At 30.2% G+C, this 25321-nt stretch overlaps 1 protein-coding gene across 1 annotated transcript in view; it reads left to right on the forward strand.

Annotated features, from left to right (window-relative positions):
* The first annotated feature begins 2121 nt into the window (after window positions 1–2121).
* The window catches only part of LOC134690632 (uncharacterized), a 53038-nt gene continuing 29838 nt past the window's right edge, over window positions 2122–25321 (forward strand). Inside the window, exons 1-2 of the mRNA XM_063550608.1 lie at window positions 2122–2413; window positions 11262–11367. Coding sequence (XP_063406678.1) covers window positions 2296–2413; window positions 11262–11367 — 224 coding nt within the window. The 5' untranslated portion in view covers window positions 2122–2295. The remainder of the gene's footprint in view (window positions 2414–11261; window positions 11368–25321) is intronic.

The raw sequence follows: 25321 nt of genomic DNA on the forward strand, positions 1-25321 counted from the left end.
AGTTTGCTATTATTCTAAATCGTAAAAATTTGCACTTGTGTTTAACTCATCAAATGATAAAAACGAAACTCAAGAAAATTATGACTAAATTGGCAATAGAACTTCAGACATTTTTACATCTTTTGGTATCTGTTTTTAAAAAATCGCTCATACAGTGACTTGGAAATATTTTTTTTTAAAATACCGATTTTAGTTCAAATGATAAGACACTTTTGTCCCATCACCATGACTGTAGTATATAATTGATTTTGTAAGATGACATAATGATTTATCATTTATCAAATTTCAAAATACACTGCTCCTTATTTTTTTTCTCTACATTTTGACATGATCCAATGACTGATATATCTTTTTAGGCTTCACAAAAAAAACCGGTAAAATAACAAATTCGCAGTATTGCCAGTGCCGGAATACATTATTTATACTAAGCTGGCTTTTAATCGAGATATATTTTAATCAGATCATAACTACTGTTTCACCGGCAAAATAGCCACTGCCAAAATATAAAAAAAAAATATTATTGAAAATTATGATCAATAAATCTACGTTTTACATTTACAAAGTTGACATATATATTAGCTCCAGACCATATGAGTATTTGGACCGCACAAGTACGATCCGGACAGTATAAGTATACGATGTAGACTCGTACGGTCCGACCATACGCGTGCGGTCAAACGGTATGAGTAAACGCGCATGGTCCAGTACGAGCTGACCATACATGTTATGGATCATATGGTTTTCATTTAGACCACCATTATCACAATCTTTATTTTTAGTATTATAAATTGTTATTATTACAATGAGATGGGCTAAACACCAAATCCTGTATTTTGACATTTACCGGCAGCTTTCAAAAACTTTTGACAATCACTTTTCCATTCATGATTGTGATTTCCATTGTGGCGTCAGATATTTTGTTTTATGACGTCCAAATTTTACAGGAACATCATAAAAAGTAAATAGAAAAAAGCAACAGTTATAAAGAATACAGATAAATGTACTTACATTGAATCTAATGTGGTGGCTTGGTGAATGGCGTTGACTTTGAATATGACGTCATCACTTAAATAGCGTCACAACTAAAAGCCCTAACAATGAACCAAAATCGGAACGTTACGGTATTTCCGTATCTTTTTTTTTTTGAATGTTTGAATCAAAGGACTTCGTCCCCTTTCACAGGTAATGCCTGCCTCATATCAAATATCGTTCATTAGTTCTATCAATAGAAACAAGACAAATTAAAATTTAGTGCATAATAAAAAAAAAGAAATCTTGCTATTGTTAATTTTAGGAATGTCAATAAATTACGTTGCAACAACGTTTTAATTACGTGATTTATTTGATCAATGTACAGTACATATTGCAATTATTTATTTTTTATTTTTTTATTTTCACGATGTATTATTGATGACAAAAACATGTAGCTCCTCCTTTTTAATAGCTTAAAAATCAATTTAATACTTTATCGACCAAAAATATGATGACGTTGCTATAACGTCACAGATACGTGACAGATGCGTCGCAATATGACATTGCAACAACGTAATACAAACGTTATTAAAAACAATAATAACGTTGTCCTGACGTCGGTTCTACGTCGTATCTGACGTGCCGTAAAATAATTTTCTCACAACGTTGCAACAACGTCGTACTTACGTTACGTCAGTCACGACCTTCCAACGACCAATACATAACGTCGCAAGGACGTCGTGTGTTTCCTGTGTTGCAACCATTTTAATTTCAATTCAAGCGATCAATAAATACGCAGAATACCTTTTTTTAATTGCAGCAATTTGTTGATAATTAACTTCAATTTCCTTTGTTTAACTGTAAATAGATTCCATGTCGAGTCGATGACGACTAATGTCATTTTCTTATCTAAAAATCAATTTGTACAAGACAAGACTTCCTGTTAAAAATCAATATCACATTATGCGCGTATTTGTACTAAAGCTAGTAATTTTCTGTTAGCTACAAATTTTCAGAGCTCAGAATTACGCTAAGACTTCAAGGAATAACATGATTACTTTTATACTACAAATCGTAAATTGGTGAATAAATACATATTTGAAACAGGCTATAGAAATTATTGTTTTGATTTCCCCTCATTGGTTAATCTTTGAAAAGGTTCAAGGTCGCTAACGAAGGCAGTACACAATATAGTTTTGACATAAGAACTATAAGAAGTTATTTAAAGTTTTACACGTAGTGATGTACTTCGCTGACCCTGGCTAGTGGATATAATTAAGAGGAATTTATTTGTTTAATTATGAGGATTACAAAATATTCAAAATGAATTGGATGTGTCATAAATTTGTGATTTCTACTTCTGTGATATTTTTATTTTTGTACGAATTTTCGGAGGAATTATCTGGGGATAGTCAAAAAGAGTTCAACCAAAGATTTCCAGGTGAGAATTCAGGTGTACACGATATTTTAATGCGAATTATTATTATGTAATAATATACCTAAGAGTTTAATGGAAAGATATATTAGATGTGACTCCTTGAGTATACAATGAGCGTGATGTTTATATTTTGTGTATTAGCATTTTAACCTTTGTCGCTTCTGACATGTAACAAACACGGTGTTACACAATAAAATACAAATCAATTATTATTCAATTTAAAGACAAATCTATTAGTTAATAAAACTGACGGGAATAATCATTTGATTACACGTATTTTACCGATCTTACAAATTAAATAATAATCATCAGAATAAATCAATTAAGTTTAAATTAAAATTAAAACAAATTTAAAGTATTTGTGCCTTCAATTTGAAATCTTGAATTCAAACAAAATAGTTAACCTTGTTCCTGTTCATTAAAAACCCATCAATTGTAGATATATTCTTTCCAGAATAAAAGGAAGACATTTTTAGATTTTTCAAATTTTAATGGCCTTTGTTTATTTGAATTCAAAGAGCCTTTGTTATTCCATAATAGTTATTTCATATTTGAGTGGTGTAGGAGGGTTCCAGATCCCGAAATCCCAGGCTTAATAAAAACGAAATCCTGATGTTCCGAAATTTAAATAAATTTAAATCCTGACATCCCGAAAGGGGCAATTCCGAAATTTAGAGCTTAAAAACACCTGATCCTGAAGTCCTGATAAAGGGTCTATCCCCCCCCCCCCTCATATTTACATTTTATCAAAAATATTGTATGTGAAAACATCAGACTAATATTTGTCATTGTATGTCCCATGTTCAAACAAACAATCATGTATCTTATTTGTATCTATTTACATCTTCTTTAGTTAGGAATATATACATACATGTAGCTGTAGCTGTACATAGCCATTTGATACATGTAGTCTTAACAATATTCATGTGTATATGACATACATGACATAAATGACATAAATGACAATGTGTATAAATCTGGAATACAAACAAACCAGGAATTATTTCAAAATATACATATATCAGAAAATGAATGAAAGTGAATCCAATATCCATGATATCACTGAAATAAATATATTCATGTGTAATCATGTACTAAATAGAACACTTTTCTTCTTTTTTCTTTTTTTTTGTTTTATAATAAATTTAACAGGTTTTAAGTTAAACAAAAAGGGAAACTTGAGTCTTAAAAATGTGCAATAATTTACATTGTATAATAAAGAGAAAGAATATATAATATCCTTGATAAAAGAAAAAGGAGATGTGGTATGACTGCCAATAAGACAACCAATAAAACTGAATTTGAAATTGTACCCTTCTTCATCTTAATTGACTAAAATTACCAATTTTTATGTCTAACATGTCGAAGGATAGTGGGTTTTTTTCTAGGCTTTTAAGATTTATCCATATAAATTTAAACTGGCTTTTAATACATGTATTGATATATACAAAAATTTCTGAAAGTGGCTTAAAAGAATCGGAAGATTGAAAATAATAACATTTAACAAGTAATCCGAAATAATCATGGTAATTGATAAATAAGTTTACTGACCCTACTTAAATATTACTTGCCCTGATACATGTTATATACTAATTAAAGTGAAGACATTAGTCAATGTGGTCAGTAAGTCTTAAGGTTCAACTGGCCCGATCAGAATTCTACTGGCTTTTAAGTCAACCCTTGCTAAAAACCAACAAACAATTATAAAGTACATGTACATGTAATTACCAAACATGTATAACACTATAATCATTAAACATTTATATTGCCACATTGTACAAATGTAGCCAGGCTAGTAGTCAAATGCATTGGCACCACATCCAAATAGTCTTCCTTCAACTCTCCACTAATTACATGTATGTGTATATTATAGCTGGCATGGCTGGTGATATAAATAACAGTATGTTATGCCTCATTACAAACAATGTAGATACTGTAGGTTCAACAATTACCTACATAACAGATGTCTAAACTTTTCTTGATTTAATGATAAGCTGGCAGTAACTTTCAGTATTTCCTATCCTTTTTGTACCTAAATGTTCTCAAAATTGTACTTAACTTTTTTACTGAACATGCTGAAAAACAAAATTCTCTTGTTTGTCTTAAGCTCCATGTCATTTAATTTGCTCCACTGAAGAAAAAAAATAACTTGTAAAATTTGTGGAATAGATTTATTTTGACATGGATAAAATTTGTTAATGTTGCACTTAAATGGCAACAATGAATGCATGGATAATGTAGGATGAAAGTACATTTAAATGGTGTTTTTTTTTACACTTGACACAAATTGAAATGATAAATTAAACAGATTAGGTTATAATATACCACTACCATGTGAAACACACAGCTGACAATACATACAATGTAAAGGTTTAATTGACATCTACACAAATGTTTTATTTTATTCATACCCTTACCCAGGGGGGTTCGGAGGGTTCGGACGAACCCCCCTTGAAACAAAATAAGCACTGTTAAAGTCATTAAGCATTAAGGTTCTGTTCAAATTGTGACTATTAAAGTCGAGTTCATGAGTCCAAATACCCCCCCCCCCCTTGGAAATTCCTAGCTGACCTTTTTTTTGTCTATGAACATGATAAATAAAGAATAAATGAATCAACCAATTAACTCATGAATGCATATATGATATATTGAGTTTAAGATGAGTAAAGAGTTAAATAAGGTGCTGGATCATTCACTTATACGTTTAACTATTGTCCTACATTGTCCTAGCGACCCTAATCATCATCATGATCAAGCTAATCAGTCTAGACATTTATTTTTTACTGGTTTGAAAAAAATGTCAATGGACAATTAATATAGTCATATGTTCATTGTAATATTTTTTTGAACAAATAACTAATATTAACAATTGTATATACTTTAGCAGACATTTAAAAAGTAATAATCTATTTTACTGGTTGATCAAGTTTTTAAATTACATGGTCACCAGTTTGTGTTTTAGATCAACATTATCAATGGTCTTTGTGAGCATTTAAGTGATCAATTACTAATAGCAGGGGCAGATCCAGCCATTTCAAAAAGGGGGGGTTCCCAACCCAGGACAAAAGGGGGGGGGGGGGGGGTTCCAACTATATTTCCCCATTTAAATGCATTGATTGGCCAAAAAAAAGGGATCCGCCAATGAAAAGTGTTTTTAAAATGCTGCTTGCAATAATTTCGATCGTGATCCTGGCTAAAATTCAAATTTGACAACAACTGATTAAAAATAGATCACACACAAGAGTTATCCCCCTTGTTGTTAATTTGTTATTGGTTAAGAAACACTTCAAAATTGACAAAGCTGCACATCATATACATGAAGAGTTTTATTGCTGAATAATCATGTTACAGATGCTATATAAACATAATAAAAGCAACATGTGCCAAAGTATATCAATTCAAAATCAATTTATATTGAAGAAATAGGTTTTGGAAAAGCAATTACGTTACATAATATCAAATTATAAACTGCTCTAATATTCACACTCTTATGATGAGCTGCAGTAAATTTTTTGAACGTTGTAAAAAATGAAACTAATGCAGAGTTATTTGATTACCGTTTCAACCAAATAACCGAACATAATGTATAACCTAAATATAAGCAATTATGGGTCAGTTTTCAAAAATTAGAACTCGTCTGTTCTGTCTTTCATAAAAAGACTATTACAGCTTTAAAAGTTCCTTATATCAAAATAAGTACATGAAGTATGTTACAAATTAAAGAAAATGAACATTCTTACATGTTGTATTTCACATGTTTCAGCTAATAACTGTCATAACTGTATCAACATTAATATTAGATTCATGATCCCAATGCAATTTCCCCAATATTTATATTATTGTAAACAACTAAAATAAATAAATTGAATTGTACCAAGTTTACCTCTGGGCCACCAACCACCTTAACCATTAAATTCACTTCCGTAACTGTTACTAAACACAAATTCATTTGAAGTTAAAAAGACATTTCAATTTAATGACTCAATAAATTATTATTTTTCCTATCCTATTTTGATTTTAAACATGTTAAATGCAAGTTGAATAGTAATAAATTCTTTCCATAAATAATCTTTTATAAAGATTGAAATATATATAATCACCAGACATCAATGATTTGTCAAAGGCAAGAAAATATTGATCTTTTTATCAACAATCTTTTAGAAAAAAAACCTTACTTAACTTCTCTTTTAGGTCTTCTATTTTCAAAGTCTATAATTGATCTATTTCATATGCTACAAGTCGGAGCTCTGATTCCAGAGGATAATTATTTGATATTAAGCATGCACAAATTTGATATAGATGAAGCAGTTGAAAAAGATTTGTGTCGGATATCAATCAGAAGAGCTGCACAAAAATAGTTTAAATGTTAAATTTATTGTAATCATGTCACTGATTCATTATACATGTTATATTTCATAATGAACTGGAACAGTTGTACATTTCTGGATGTCTTTATTATGTTAAATTGTCATTTTCAAATTTGTGTCACAAACTAAGTTTATTCCTGATAAAATTGTCTGTCCTTTTTATTTAATCCCTCAAACATTTAGTAAGTAATAAACATCAAGAACAAAATAAAAGGTCTAAAAATAAATCAAAGCTTATTCTGCATGTTCTGTATTCTCATTTTTGTTCATCAAGAAATACAGATGTATTATACAAGCTCAGAGGTGAAAAGGGGGGTGAAAAGGGGGGGAGGGGTTGGTCCTGATCCCAAAATCCTGGGCTGAAAAACAGAAATTCCTGAAGTCCCGAAATTTATATAAATTTTTCACCAGAGACTAAATAACTACAAGTTAAGTACAGATTGCCATATTGCCTTTAACAATGAACAAAACCCTGACAGTTTAGCAAGCTAGTAAAGGCTTCAAGATGATTTGTAGTAGAACAGATTAGCTTTTGAATACATTGTAAATTCTTGATCAATCAAAGTTTTAAAAACAACAAATTCATCAATAAAAACAAAAGCAGTACAAGAAATGAAGTTAATCATTTGGGAAATTTGCCAGACCTCAACAACATGAACAAGGTCTAGATCTTTGGTTAATAACTAGACCAGTTCAAAAACCTTTTTATCTCAAGTCAGTTCAGTCATGTTCAAACAGAATGGACAGTTCAATGAATGGTGAACGTTCCTTGGCTTTGCTGCCATTCTGATATTGGCTTTATTAATACTTGCTGGTAAACTGTGTATTGAGTTTTTATCCATAATTAATTTCCCTTGGATTATGGTTGCATTGTCTGACTGCAATGAAAGGTTTCTCTATATATCTTAATGTATAAAGGCGACTGACCGATTATTTAGGTGTTATTAATATCCCTGAAGACTATTAGATTAAATGTATGATTATATCATGTTTATAGAAAGAGTAAAAATAGTATGCTTAAAGATTTTTATAAAAGATAATCATGATATATATATATCATTGTATACATGTACATATCAGAGTTTAAATAAACATGTGCTCAATATTTGGTATTCACATGGATATATAAAGTATACACAATAGTAAAAGTTTAAGGACCATAATGAAATTTTACTTTCTAGGCCTAAATTAATATACATGTAATGTTTGTTTCCCCAATCCCTACCCTGCCTAGCCAGGTATTGGTAGGTAGGTAGGGAAATAATTTTATTTTTTCCCAAAAGCTTGAACAATATAGTACAATCCGGCAAGCCAGGAAATTGGAAATGAATAAAATAATATTTGACCTAATAGCTTTGAAAATAAAATTTTATGAGTAGCACATGAGTAGTACATGTATGGAAACAAACAATATTTTATTTTAGGCCCTAAGTTAAAATACATGAAATACAATTTGTTGTAAAACTTGCATTCATTGGACAAATAAATGACATTTAGCATTGAGACAAGATGATCTTTCATGTAAATTTTGTACATTTATCATGGTTACGGAGGGAAGCCAGGTGGGAAACCTTTTTGCACTTAAATTGATATATAAACAAATGTGAAATGATAAATACATTGTTATAGATAGATGGACAATGTGCATGATGTGTGTTGCTATAAATACATTGTAATTTATTACTTAAACATTTTAATATAATCAGATAATTGCCCATTGTTACTGTTACTGTAAGTAACATGAACAATCAGGACTTTTGTGTGATTGAACATGAGTCTAAATGGGATACAAAGCCTTATATCAGAAATCCAGGGAAATAAAACAAATACAAATTTTGTGTGAAAATTTGGGAAAATAAATAGACTAGTTTTTTGTTGCAGTATGAAAATTTGAAAATAGTTGAACAAAAGTTAGTTTGTTTAAAAAATGTATCGAAATTTCTGAAAATGTGTTTGTCCACAGCAAAAAATCACATGCACCCCTTCGTAAGAGATAAATTTTGGGGAGGGCCAGTGTTAACATCCTCAATATTATAAGAATAATGAAATGTGGTATGATTGTCAAATTGAGATAACATTATAATACACCAGAAATGCATGCTATCCGATCCCAATCTGTTTGGGTATATGGTCAAGAAGTTTTTCTCTTGATTGATTGATTGATTGATTGATTGATTGTGGCTTTATGCTACTTTCATACACTGCATGTTGTTTAGTAAGATTTAGCTTAAAGCAATTCCATGATTCATAAAAAATGTGCTTCCGTCAATTTCTCTAAATCCAAACTAGAAGATAATTAGCATTCAAATCTGAATTAAATGCAAATTGATGTTTATAATTTAGCTACTGATAAATATGCCATACAAACTTAGTCTGGAAATATAACAGTTATCTAAGGTAAAAATAACCTTTTAAGCTAAAATGGTAGTAATTGGAAGTACAATTATAGAACTTAATTTGCACTGCAAATTTGTAATTGCCATGGGAACCTTATCTGGATAACAAAAAGCAACTTGTACAATAATATGTAGTTTCCCTTCTGAGGAGATGTTTAAATGGAGTGCTTGTAAAATGCGCCACTGACTCAGGTTACAATGTTCAATGTAGGGGCTGAACGGTTTAGCAAATTTGCAAACATGACAAACAAATTTCACCATTCAAACCATCCAAACCAACTGATCAATGCAGTGGTTGTAGTTGGCTTAGCTGCCTGCCAAAAATAATCATGATATAATGTTTTAATTTCATTTACTGTATAATTATAAGCTTAGTTTTGTACATGAAGTTATTTTAGGATATATATATGTTTCTCTTTTCATAAAAAAAGTGTTTAGAACAAGAAAGGTTTGTGTACATATGCATTTGTGTTTTTAAAGAAGGGATTAAAATTAAGCAATATAAATAATATTTGGTGTTCCTATATTGTGTATATCATGACTGGTAAGAGATCTATACAAGTATAAACATGTTCACTAAAAATAGAATGATGTACATTTATTTTGTGTTTTTATACCATCAATAATTATGTATAATATATACCATTGTTTTTCAATTTTTTGGAAAGATTAGAACTTGTTCTAAATCTTTACTTAGGCACCACCCTCCCTAACAACAGGACAGGTTAGCTGCTGTTACTAAATGTATTCACACTAAAATATAGTTCCCTATAGTTCTCATGTATGTGCACATAATACACAAATAAACTGAAAAAAACTGGGTATATTATTGGAGCAGTTCATTCAAGAATGTATGTCATTAAGGTGTGTTGATGTACAGGCTTTTTCGAAAACATTTGGTTAGGTAAGTGGTATCGATTCAACTAGTATGATTGACAACTGTCATTATCACTAAACAATCAGAGACAAGGTGGACCTTTAATTACAATGCCCCACCTCCTAAACTGCCAATCAAATTGACCACATTACCTATCAACCTCAGTCTTACATAATTACAGACCACTACAATATGCATCTAATTCTTAATACACAAGTATTTGACCTCATAATTGATTACACAAATGTGTGTATTGTTTGTTTGATATTTATAAGGATGATAGATTTATTTATTGCCAATTACTTTTGATCTACATTACATAAAGTAATTCTGTGAATTATATCTGAAAGATAAATGATTAATGGATTAACATGATCTATATAAAAGGTATTTAAGTATGGCCTATAATTTACTTGATAAATTTCCAATAATCATCTGTAATTAATTTTACAATTAAGATTAGTTCACTTTTTTATCAGGAATTGGCTTGAAACATTTTTAAAATTTAATTTTTTTTAATTATAACAAACCATTGTTTATTAGTTTATTTCCCTCAATCATGTCAATCATTTTGTCTATTTTAGTCATTTGAATTTTCATTTGAAGTAAATATATATTTTTGCAATCAAGAAAGAATCCACATTTCAATAAAATTAGTTTTTTAATTAGTTTACGTTGAAAAATAAAATTGGTTGAAAAATACATCAAAATTTGATCAAAAGGCACTCTAAAACTCTAATTTTCAATGCCATATAACCTCTTGTTTCAACTTACAAAATGCCCCAAAACAACATTTTTAGATTATTTTTGTAGGCAAGTTAAAAGCTTTTAGCTGATAGTCTAAATTCATGTCTTACAAGTAACATTTACTAGAAGAATTTAGCAATTTTTTTGTTTTTTTTTAAACATGTTTAGAACCGGCAACATAATTTCGATTAGATATAAACTGCAGTTTAAATAAAATTGTGCATATTAAGAGACCCATATTATTTGATTTGAGCTCATTTATCCTCATACTGGAAAAGCAAGTTTCCTTCTAAAGACCTGCTGTAAATACAATTTTCAGCAATAGTGCTTTCGTTATAAATGTTCATTTTTCCCCACTGTACCTTAATATGAATTAATTCAAACTTCTGTTCTAATCTTTCCATGAGTGATATCCATCACTTTGATTTTTTTAAATCTTCAATTATGGATTTATTTTATTTTAGACAAACCCTTTCCGAACCACAACTTAATATATGAAAGGAATGTGACTTGTGGTGAACACAGTAGTGGAAGCTTTCCAAGTCTGACATGGACATGTGCGGATGTAAAGTAAGTACATGTACAACATAAAAACGAAAATATCCCCAAAACTAAATCAATGGTGGTAACTTGGATATTGTTTGTACTAAAATGATATCATACAAATCAAAAGGTTCATAAGCATGAAGCTTTTTTATGGTGACATGATATTTGTTGGGGCCTACATATATACTCTTGGAAACCAGACAAGCTTTTTTGAAAAGCTAATATTTTAGATTGACAAACTGTGTGAAACAAAATATTGATGATAGAAATCTGACTAAATAATTCAAATGGATGCCAAACATATTAGAAACAACACATTATGCCTAAATCAAGGCCATTTAGCAAAAACCTTTGCTATGTTCTCTTTTTACAGAAATTTAACAATTTACCAATGTTGTCATGATTGTGATCCTCCTGCTTTAGGCCTCAGGTTTATATGACTATATAAAAGACTAATTCAGTTAACTGGATACATGTTGTACACATGGAATGATCTATACATAAAGCTTTAAAAGGAATCAGACTGAATTGATGTAATCACCTAAATGTTTTTATAATGCATTACTCATATTGAAATATTACTAAACATGCTACTTGTCACCAGGAAGGAATTTATAAACCTATTAAAAAAATACAATGAAGTCACCGAATTATTCTGTTGAAACTAATCATCTTTATATTTTGCCCTTTTAGAAATGAATCTTATAGCTATATTAATTCTGATTGAATTCATATTTTCATTTTAGCTTTAATCATATCTACATGTACATTTTGTATAGATAGTTCGTTTCAGATTTATGTTATTCAGACGTGTTTGTATGATAAACTTAATTTTCATTCTGTTGTAACCATGAATACTAAATATTCTTTTTTTTCTTTACCATGTTCACTAAATTATTGTGATATTGTATTTAATTTTCTGTTTTCTGATAGTATTGTCTCATTGTTACTCTCAACAAAGAAAATAATAGCGTTTGTGTGTAATTTTCAAAATATTGTCTGATCACTTATATACATACATGAAAGTTGAAACTTTCTAGGACTTTAAGTTACTTAACATCTGAATGTTTTTAGCATTTCCTTGTATAATTTTTGATTTAGAAAATTAAACTTCAACCAGAAAGCATCATAATAATAATAATTGCTTATATAATTAGTAGGAAAAAAGTTGAGACAAGTTTAAGAAATTTTAGAAATAGAATACTTACAACAAGTATAAGATTTTTTTTAGGTATTCTGAGGAGCCTATATACAGTCATGTACCTGTATTTAGTATTCAAACCATAAAACAAAAAAAATAAACCTGACAAAATATATATTTGAAGGGCATACTTTGACTGAATAATGGTTTACTATTACAAATGTGACTTGGATGGAGGGTTGTCTCAATGACACTCATACCACATCTTCATAACATATCTTTTTACATACTTGTATATATTCAAGCATATGAAAATAACTGGTATTCCAATTGACTGACATATAATATGTCTAAACGTTTTTTTCCATTTATCTTATGTTTATAGAAGAACAATATTATAGATTGTATTTTATGGCACTTTTTTTTTGTGCATGTACTTAACTTGAGTGTATTATACAATCCTTGAGATACAGATTGTTAATGTTTGTTTCATATGACCTACTTTTCTCAGAAAAAACTATAATCGTTGGATGTTTAATATTGCAGCAAAAGTCGTACAATTCATGTTGATCAGACTTACTTAGTATTGCTGAAGGGAGGTTTATTTGTGCTATTTCTTAGAGCAGTTTAAGGCTGCCATCGACTCACCATTGTTAAAGATTATTTTACAATGTACAGCCAAACCACATTTAGTGTTGACAATTTGTATAGTTCATGATAGTTTATTATAGCTTTTAGCATGTTTAGTGTAGACATGCCTATCCATTAATTAATGTTTCCTTATGAGTCATTTATTACTTTACATGTATTTAACCACATCTGACAAGGAACTACATTATTTTTTTTTTCTTTTTTAATGCTATTCATATTTTTTTTTTACAGTTCATGTATAATTTTTGCTGGACCACAACCCCCCTGGATTTCCCCAGTAAAGTTGAGTAAACAGAAATATATTCAGTTTCAAACACTTTTTTAAAGTGACAACTTACAATTATCTCCCCTTAGATGAGATCCCTTGTCTTGCAGACTTACTATACATGTACAAAGGGAAGAGGGAAGGGGGCGATGTTGCTCTAATATTTCATATAATACATAAACAATGATAAAGGAATAGAAGAAATTATGGACCTACTTAAACTTTTTACTATGGGGAAAGTCCCTGTTAAGAACCTTTTAACTTTTACAGGTGTCATTTACACAGTAACATTTACACTCAATACATGATATACCATACATGATTTATATATATTATGTAGAAAAATGGTGATTTTGGGGGAATTTTACAAACAGTAGCTGTCAAATGGTTTAAGCTGTGACTGATTATGTATTCAATAATGAGCCTAATGAAAAATGATGTCAGGATGTCAAGATATGCTAATTGTCTCAATGATCACACTGTGGAAGGGGGAGACATTGCTTGAAACTGTTTTATCAGTGAGAAAAACATAACCTTATTGACATAAACAGATTAAACACTGTGTCTTCTAACATCCTGAGACATACAGTTATAAATGGACACCCACAGGGATATTTTTATGTTTTATATGTCTCTATGTCATCATGAGGACTTGGTTGAACAACATAACCTTAGTGACATGAACACATTTAAAACACTTCCTCTTCTTACATCCTTAGACATGCAAAACATAATATAAATGGACTCCCACAGGGATACTTATGAATTTTATATGTCTCTTTGTGTGGGGGCCATAGGTGAACAACATAACACTATTTATTTAGCTTTTTATGTATCATGTGTATGTTTGGACATTAAACAGCCACCAGCCATCAGCATCATTAATTGTATTTGAAGCCCTCCTTAATTGGTAAAATATCATTGCCTACAGTGGCGGATCCAGAACTGTTCACAAGGAGGCCTGCTGACTGACCTAAGGGGGACCACTCCAGTCATGCTTAAGTGATTTTCTATATATAATCAATCAAATTTTCACAAAAGGGCCCCCATGGATCCGCCCATGTCTTACATTATGCATCTTGATGTAAAATTAGAAAAACCTAATTAGTCAAAATCCCTTATGGGCATACATATCTAATAAATATGTATACAATGAAAGTTTAGTTTGATTGTTTTAGTATTTTGTACATGTAAAATAATGTTTTTGTATTAATTGTTCAATTACTCTCAACCAGAATCATGTATGAACTATTTCCCACTGAACAATAAGACGGAAACTATCGATCAACATTATGCTGTAGACTTTATGTGAATGAACAGGTATAATCATGTCACTATTAAAATACTGCCTTTCCTACATATATATTCTATATACATGATATACATGATATAGCTAGATCTTATGATTATAAATATTTTTTTTTTTTTTATCTATCAATCATTGTCAATTTTCCATTGTTGAATTATACATGTTGAGGTAAAATTATTGTAATTAGATATTATCCATGTATTTAAGTATATATATACTGTATATATTTAGAAATGTTTTAGAGAATAGAGAAACAATTTTCTGTATACAATATTTCCCACAATGCAGCATTACTTTGTAGTATAAGTTTGTACATGTATACTATACCTACTAAGCATTGCACCGTTGTATAATTGGCCATGTTGGCACTCAATCACATTTTCTTTTATCTATGTAAATAATAGTTAGCTTTAGAGAAACAGTTTTCTGTATACAATTTTCAACAATGCAACATTGCTTTGTTGTGTAACTTTGTAAAGCATTGCATTGCGCCAATTAAAGTCTTAAAGAAAAACAGATGGAGTACGTCTGTTGTCTCATTGGCGCTATTACCACATTAACTTACAATCTATGTAAATATTATGTACTGTATTAATCCATCTGAGTTGTAGTGTATTTTGCTTTAGAGAAATATTTTTTTGTATATAATTTCCCACAATGCATCATTGGTTTGTAGTATAAGTTTGTATAGCATTGCGCCTCTCATACCTCTTCTTTAGTATATCTATGTAATATATATAAATATTAAATTTAGCTTTAGACATGTTAGAGAAACAACTTTCTGAACAATAATTTCCCACAATGCATCATTGCTTTGTAGTATAAGTTTGTAAACATAGCATTGCGCCAAGTCTTACAGAAAAACAGATGGAGTCGAGCAAGTGATGAAAGAAAACAGACAAAGAATTTACAGACAAGAAAAAGGCAAGAGAATTTAAAAAGAAATGATAGATGTTGGTTAACATGTGTATTGATGTATGTAAAAGTCAGTTAAAACAAATGTTAACATGCACCATGTGCACATCTGACATCATTATTATTCATGGGATTTCACTTTTTGTTGATTTTGTGGGCATAGATAGGTTTTTGGGAGTGGGCCCAAAAACGTACCCCTTATAGAGCTACTACCTATATCATGTTTATTCAAAGACCCTTTAATCCAAAAAATGCTTAGTTTGAGGGCCTCCCCTTTTTATACCCAAGAACAGAATCTAGTGGGTACAGATGAACCTAATTTAAATATTCAATGCACTGTTAATGTTCAATAGGCATGTAAACAAAGTTTAACAAACCAAGAAATTAAATATCCAACAAAATTGTTACCCATGAAAATAAATGAATCTAGAGTATTAAATTTTTAGTTTCAGTTTAGAAGTACTGGAACAATTTACATTCTTTAAAAAGTGATTTGGAATTTTTCATGTTTTCTACGAATTTAAACCAGTAATGTCCTTTGTTTTTACCTTCATAGAATGAATATAACTGTTAATTAATTGTATTTGTTAAATGGGAATTATTCAGTCTTTGTTAATCATGTTAATGTTATCTGATATTTATTCTCTCCAGATTACAAATTTTCAAAGAATTAATTTGGCACATGAAGTTAAACTCATCTAAGTTTACATAAGTAAATAAACACCTCATGGTAATAGGTTAAGTAGAAAAAGATTAAAATGTCATGATCAAGGCTACAAAAGTTTTAAAAACAAATTTTGCTTTTATCAGAAAACTTTAAATTTAACAACTGAGATAAACGTGTTTTTACAGTACACTTAGTTCAACAGATGTCAGGTTAAAGTTGATTAAATGATAAAATACAAAAATCATTAAATGACAAAATCATTGATGTGGATATCCTATGATTTCCTATCCTATAAATTTTACTGGATTAAACACTTGTTAAACATAGCACACTCTGGTTAACAAGGTTCCTTTGGTTTTCCTTTCTTTGGACTGAAAAAATAATAAATCACACTAATATGTAGCACAATCAGAATTTGGCTTGCCCCGTTCCCCCTTTTCTGATTTTTTTTCTTAAAATGTCATTAGAATCATCAAACACTAGACCAGTACCCCCTTCTTCCAGATGAAACCCCTTTAGGCCCTCTAATCCTTAAAGAGTGGGATCTTAACCTGAAGTTTTTTTATACTTCAGTCCTTTACATTTTAAGCTTGATTTATAATACTGTGCACTTTTTCTGTGTTCAAGGCGTATATCCATTTAGTAGAAAATAATTACAAATCTTTGCAAAAAAAAAAAAGACATTGATAAATGGCAATGTCACATTTGCATAAATTGCTTGTATTTAGAAGGACTTGTGTACAAGGGGTCAATGGCATGGTATTTTTTAAAAGTGCATGTCAACTTGTTATGTTAAAAACTGCACTGGTTCTGATTAATTGACTAAAGTTTGTAGACACATTTGTTACTTTTATAAAAAATGTTTTGTGTCTTGAAGATATGAAACGAAAGTTTATCATATAACTATTGACATACACTAATCTACTTTTTTGATAGTTAGTTGTAAAGCTGACTTACAGAGATATTTTGTTCAAAGTTGGTAGTTAAAGGAAAGATGTCTTTTGGCTCTTTCCCAATTCCTGCATATTATAGTTGCTTTGCTACATTAAGGGACGACATCAACAGTTCGATGTAAGATGAAAAACTTAATTCACATAGTTTTTTCACTGACCCCCTACCTACCTTAACTAAATTTCGGAAAAATATGTAAAATTGATTTTAAATTAACAAAACTTGCAGTAATGTTAACCCCACCCCCAAACTATTTGATTTAAGTTTTTTATCCTACATCGATCTTTTGATGGCGTCCTTAAAGGGTCACCATTTAAAGACTTTTAAACTAATAAAGTTGTAAGATGTGAATATGACAAAATTCTTACTGGTTTATGCTCTATGGGCAAGCATGTTTAAACCTACCACATTTTGTATGAGCCAGAAATTCAGTGATTGTATTCCTGTATAAATGGTTTATACACAAGTAATTTTTGGGGCCCTTTATTGCTTGCTGTTCTGTGTGAGCCAAGGCTCCGTGTTGAAGGCCGTACGCTGACCTATAATGGTTTATTTTCATAAATTGTGACTTGGATGGAGAGTTGTCTCATTGGCATTCATACCACATCTTCCTATATCTATTATGTAATATGTTTGTTTTGTTTATTATTTTGTTTAAAAGTCAGGCAAATAGTTTTCCTGTTTCAATTATTTTAATTTCATTTTGTCATTTTGAGGCCTTTTATATCTGACTATGATATTGGTTTTGACCCTTGTTGAAGGCTTAGTCATTATACACTGACCAATATATGCCATAATCTAAAGGATTGGATACTAACAAATATTTTTGGCAATCATACCATACCTTCTGATTTTTATAAGGAACTTGACAACGCAAGTTTAAAAAACTAACATGTAGACATGGTAGAGGTTACAAGAGAACATAAATGTCATTCAACATGTCAAGCTATATTATATTAAGTGATGGTAATGAAAGTTCACCAATATAGGGTCATATTTCAAATTTAGATATATGCTATCTTGCAAAAATATATTTGTGACAACACCAGATGTCTGAAATCCTCTTAAAGGTCATCTATAGGTCAGGAGATTATGAATTATTGGTCTAGACTTAGTGTTATTATCGTGAAGGGGTCAAGGACATAAAAGAACATGCACCAGGTGCTGAGTTTGCTTACATTGTGTTGTCAAGTTACTGTCTGAGGTTTCTGGATAATCTCGAAAATTTTGGTTAGCCTACCCTTACAGAGGTGAACATACTTTGACTGTTGTTTTTTTTAAAAAGGTATATTTTATCTTATCAAAGAGAAAGGACGTATGCCATCTATAACCACTCAATCTCCCAATAAATGTCTTACACATGCTCCAGTGGCAGTTTCAAAAATTTTCATTGCCAGGGATGGGGGACACTCACTGCCAAAGAGGGGACCTGCTCCAGTCATGCTTAGTCCCCGAAATAAATAAAAGTTCTTCTGCAATGTTATCTACAAAAACAAACTTAAGGTGGTACCTAACACTACAGGGAGATAACTCTGTAAAGTTATCTAAACGTTTTAATTATGTTGTGTTGTAAAAGGAATATTAAGTGTCTAAATGATCAGAATTGGTGTTTGTCAAACTGCTATATAACCAGTGTTATTTTTCTGACAAAACGGTTGGTTTAATTTTTTTTTAAATTTTATATTTTTGTTAAAGGGTCAAAGTAAATACAAAATTTTATGAAAATTAAATGAGCCAAATTAATTTTAGTGAAAGTGTTGGGTAGCACCTGAAGCAAAGCTTTTAATGTATTTGTTGTTTCTTTATATTGTCAAACCGCCACATCCTCTAGAGGATGTTGAACAAATTAAGACATTATCAACAATCATTTGTTCAAAAATAAAGTCAAGGTCTGCACTTTCTGTTTAGTACATTGGGACAACAATACTTGTCTTCAAAGTAATAAAGATGACAGAAATTCAATTATCAAGCTGTCTCAGTTTGTTAAATTTATTTTGTATCATTTTAAGCCTGCTGTGAATCAGGTAATCTATTGCATATCATATGGTTAAAAATCCTTTTCATGATCCCAAACAATTTCAGATCATCAATGGTTGAAATGATGCCTGAAATTGGTTGCATCATCCAATCAAAATGGAGGTTACAAACATTGTTGCATAAGAATATGCATTTGAAGTTTGAGATATTTACACAACAAATGTTATGTGTAATAAAAGTTATGTTTGCACAGAGTTATGCAATTTATTATGTTTTTTTTTTTAATTTAAGAACTTTTATTCTGGTTATTTTATTACCTTTTATCTTCTACCTACTTTGAAATACCTAATCTTAATTGCTTTTTGAAGTCAGAAAAAGGTTACACAACTAATGCTTTTGTAATAACATTTTCTTTTGTAGCAGTTATGCAATCTTTAATGTTGCATGTGATGCAGTAAGAATTTTAGAATTTTTATTCTTGCTTTTATTACCTTTGCTTTAATTTCTATCTACTTTGAAATACTGAACAGCAATTAAATATCATAATTGAAAAATTGAAGTCAGAAATACTTACAGACAAATGTTATGTGTAATAAAACTTATTTGTTTAATGACCCTGACAGTTTGAAGGGGGCATTAGTTGTTACTCTTGACCATCAGTATGGTTCTCCCAAAATTGAGTTTCTGTTCTCTAACTCAGTTTACATGTACCTCAAACAAATGGTATGCATGAAACTTAACCACAATGCTTATAACTATAAAACACAGATTAAGTTGGAAATTTGGTTGCTTTGCTTTTAGTTCTCTAGTCATGTCCCAGGCCTTTCTAAGGTTGTATGCAAAAAAGGGGGGGGGGGGGGGGGCATTATCAAGTGTGTCCCATGGACACTTCTCCAATTATTTCTATAGAAGTTATGCAATCAATTATGTTGTTAAGTAAAGTATGATGAAAATTGAATTCTTTGTTATTTTATTACCAAGCTTTTATTTGTATCTACTTTGAAATACCAGCCTTCATGTAAACATCATAATTGATTAGTTTTATTTGCTCAATTCTCATATGTTGAATTCACATGGTTTTAAACTGTTTTGTTTGTTTGAAGTGAATAATGGTCTTCTGTAGGTGGTATTTACAAGTACAGCAAACATCAATTGTAGATAAGAATTTATTTAATGCAATGTGCATTAACGGTTCAGTCATTATTTCCGTTCATTTAACTATCCTACATCCTGCTCATTTACTTAAAATATTTTAGAATCAATTCTCATGCAATTAACACTTTGCCAATTTTATATGATTTGATATTCATTGAAACTCTCTTATAGAATAGACAATGGAAACATGAAATTTGTCAAAGAGACAACAAACCGACCAAAGGGCAAAAGACAGGCCAAGGCCACCAGGGGGTCTTAAATGGAGGGAGAACATCTAAAACCCATAGGCAGTCTCCAGCTAGCCCCTAAGCAATACATGTGTATACATAACTCTGATAAGTCAAATTGTCATCAAAATAATTTTCAAAGAAATTAAATCGACTTTTATTATTTTTCATGCTCGGCCATAATTAAAGGGGGGCCTTATGTTGTCTATTGACTGTTTCTGTTAGCCTCTCTGTCTGTCAGTTATTATGTCCTGTATCTGGTTTCAAGGTTTTTACCATATTGTAGAGGTGACATATATGTAGTTCATCTGATGTTCAAATATGTTCAATCTTTAAATTTGCAGAAGCATAACTTGTCCTTCCCTGGCAGAGATTTGAAGTCATTTTACTGAGATATCATGGGACCAATTCAGGGCCAGATCCAACCATTTAAAAAAGAGGGGTTTCCCAACCCAGGATAAAGGGAGGGGGGGGGGGGTTCAACTATATGTCTCCATTTAAATGCATTGATTGGCCGAAAAAAGGGGGGGTTCCAACCCCCCCGAACCCCCCTCCCCCCTCTGGATCTGCCACTGCAAATTATAAGCCTTGTACTTTGTCCCAGCGCTAGACTACTTGATCATCTAGGCTAGACAAAATCAATCTTTCAGTGGCAGGGTGTTCTTCATCATGCAGTTATATATATATATCAAATAAATGTTAAGTAAAGTATAAGCTAGCCTTCATTTACAATGGGAATTTTAAAAACAAATTCTCATAACTTTGGCGTATCTATATTTAGCAGAAATGATTTGTGTTAATGTTTTTGTTTAGAAATGGATTTGCTTCCAAGGTCGTATTGTTTTTCCATAAAATCCATTTATCTTACTTACAGTTGTTTGGCTTTAATTTAAGCTTCAATAGCAGTAACTAAACACTGAGTATAGAGTTTCCTTTTATGGACAGCATTATACTGAAGCAATCAACCTCCCATTTAATATCTGAGAGAAATGAAAATCAATTTCATAATTGATATACATTTACTAGGTTTTTATTTACAATAAAGAAAATTACTTATAATTTTTTCTATTGTCCAATTTTCACATTATTTTGTTGTCACTTTGTTTCAGAACAAGTTAATTTTACAGAAAAATCTTTCAAAAAACAATTCAGTCTTATAATTAAAATGATTAATGATGTAAAATTGATTATTTTTAGACTATTTTTCCAGCTGATACTATTTTCAATATTTATAATGTTTACTAAAGTTTAAGGTTACAAATTTCATACTCAAATTCTTATTTACTTGCTTAGTTTCCATATATATCTTGTGTTGACATGGTTTTATACGATATTTTTATTGACTTGAATACCGATAGTAGCCTTCTGTATTTGGCACTTCATAATAACATCAAATCTTAAAATTTCATACTCAAATCCTTATTTACATGCTATAGTTTTCATTACGTTGTGTTCACATGGTTTTATATATGATTTTTTTCTTGACTTGAATACCGATAATGGCCTTCTTAAGTTGGTACTTCATAACTCTGGCAAATATCAATTGTTGAGAACAATAAATTGAATACAAAGACCATTAATGGTTCATTCAATTTCTGATTCATTCCTATCCTGTCAAAATCAGAAGTTTGATAAATTCTTATACAACAAACACTTAATTGGCGAATTTTGTGATTTAATCGTCTAGAATATACCTGAAATATTTGTCACTGGACCTTAAATTCTGCCAATTTTAAAGCTTAATAAATTAATAAACTATTGACTAATTTTGTGATTCAATCATTCCGTATATGCCTGAAATATTTGCCATTGGACCTTAAATCCTGTCAATGATAAAGTTTAATGAATTCTCATACAATAAACACTTGGTTACTTTTGTAATTTAATCATCTAGAATATACCTGAAATATTTGCCATTGAGCCTTAAATCCTGTCAATAATAAAATCTTGTATGAAAACTGTTGGCTAATTTATTTATTTGATCATCCTTTATATGGCTGAAATATTGGCCATTGGACCTTGAAGTTAACAATTAATCAATCATTTATATTATAGATTCTCAATCATAAAACTGTTGAATTGAATGAAATTCTGACATGGCTGTCTGGAATTTGTTTAGTGCAAATTTGATAAAGTATATAATTGAAATGAAACATACAACACAATTAATTATTTACTTATATTCATCTTGAAATTGCTATTTACTTATATTCATCTGGAAATAGCTTTTTTTAATGAAAATTATGTTGCCTATAAATATTTGCTATTCTTTTTATAGCAAATAGTGTTAATCATGTTAATGGTTTTGTTAAGGAATGCATTTTTATCCAAGGCCAAAGTGTTTTCCATAAAATCAATGTGATGATTACTTGCAGTTGACTAGGCTTCAGTGACATTGAGTCAACTACTTCCTGTTATTGACAAAATTTTATGGAAGCAATCAACACAGCTAGTAAACAACCCATCAACAAGAAACTCCTATTATTAGGAAATGACAGTTAGTAGTTTTCTATTGACAATTTGTATGACTTGTAATTTTGTGCTTATCAACCTTTTTTTTCCTCAACATGTGGTGGAGGATCCAGAGAGGGGGTTCTGGTGCTTGGAATCCCCCCTTTATTATGGACGTAATCTATGCATTTGAATGGGGATCGATATATAGTTGAAACCCACCCCCCTTTTAATCCTGGGTTGGGAAGCCTCCTTTTAAAAATGGCTTGATCAGACCCTGACATGTCTACCTGAGCATTTTGTATTGGCACTCCTTTCGGTAATGCATTGTTACAAAATTGCTTGTCTGGTACAACTGCATCAAATATTATAGGCATATTGTGTAGAAGAATTATTTCATATGCCCTAGTTTCCTCAAGAAGTTCAAACCCTTAAGACTATTTTGAATAGAATTCAGAGATGAAGGGCAAATACATTTTTACTTCATCCAATTTCCATTTCAAATCAGATAAAAATTTGACCTTTATCTTACATTTTATCTAAAAATACCATTGAAAATGAATTCAAATTTAAAGTCATTTGTGTTTATTTGATCTATCATTTGAAACTCCAGCTCAGTATGATGAATACAGCTGTAACTGTGTAACAACACAGAAACATATCTCAAACAGCTAGTCAGTGACATTGGTTAATTTTATGGTCTTTTACTGGAAATGTCAATAGAAAGAAAGAACACTTTCTAGTGTTATTTTTAGACACAGTGTAATTCAGATTTCCATTTTATTAATATAATGCTGTATTTATTAGCATAATAACAATACCTTCAAAGTTAGAAGATCAATGAGCGAACATATGTCTAATAGGCTTATAGGCTTTGATCTTTAACAGTGCATAATCTTTTCTCACAAATGAATAACTAGATTGAGACTGGTGTTAAGATGCTTAGTAACTTTTAAAATATTTAAACTTGAAATTTTAATAAGTTTTATGGAATTGTAATGTCTTTGGATGAAATATGATTGTTTTATATACGGTACCATAAACTGTGTGGTGTGAGCCAAGGCTCTCTGTTAGTGTGTTGAAGAATGTACCTTAACCTATAATGGTTTACTTTTATAAATTGTTATTGGATGGAGATGGTTGGCTGAAAATATGGTTATTTTGGAAAGGGACATCATTGGGTTTTACTCATTGTTGAAGGCTGTATGATGACCTACAGATGTTAATTTCTGTGTCATTTGGTTGGTCTCTTCTGGAGAGACGTCTCATAACCAATCATACCACATTTTTGTACTGTAAACATTGACTTATTTGCACTGATATTTCTAGTTATATTTACTGGTTTTTTACTTAGTCAATTTTAATATTTATATTTGTGTCTTGATTGCTTCAGCAGTGTTTAGCCTCATTGATGTGTAACAAATTTCTCCTTTTAATTAACTTGTTAAAACAAAAATGTGTGTTTGAAGAAAAACAAATATTATCTTAAGGAAATAATGTGTTGCTACAACACTATAGTCATTTGATTAATTTACCAAAACTCTTTAAGTTTTAAGTTTTTGTATATCATTCTTTTATTTTGACACCTGTTTTAAAACTTCATTTTGACAAAAAATTTTATGATTTAAAAATCTTAAAGATCTGAAAGATACTGAAGTGACTCAAAATAATTCTTTTTGATATTTTTTTAGCAATTTATTTTGAATTTTTTGGAAAACTTTCTAAAACTTGAGAGATAATCAGACAGACATAATCATTCTTTTAAGATCAATCTATTATTTTGACACCTAGTGATACAAAACTTTAGTTTGACAAAAACTTTGATGTTTTAGAAATCTAATCTTAAGATCTATAATATTCTGAAGTAACTCAAAACAATTCTATTTGATAATTTTTAGCAATTTGTTTTGAATTTTTTGGAAAATTTTCTAAAACTTAATTGAGATTCTTTCACTTGATGCAACTTTTATGAGATTTAATCATAGTTTTAGTATCACTGCCAGGAAGTTTTTGTTTAAACACATTTGTGTAGATCTTTGTAATTTCATTTTAACCGACTTCTAGATCTGGATAAACAAAACAACAGATTGAATTGTTATATAAATGATTATTAAAATTTCAACCTAATATACATTTGTATGTACATCTGATTAGACAAGATGAAATGTATTCCCCAAACTCATTTAAAAGCATATATTTTGTCATGCTTATTGAAATAGGTACAAGAAATATATATATTATCATTTGACAATTCAGAAATAAAATTAAA

The sequence above is a fragment of the Mytilus trossulus genome, chromosome 11, assembly GCF_036588685.1.
Source record: "Mytilus trossulus isolate FHL-02 chromosome 11, PNRI_Mtr1.1.1.hap1, whole genome shotgun sequence".
Taxonomy (NCBI): Eukaryota; Metazoa; Mollusca; class Bivalvia; order Mytilida; family Mytilidae; genus Mytilus; species Mytilus trossulus.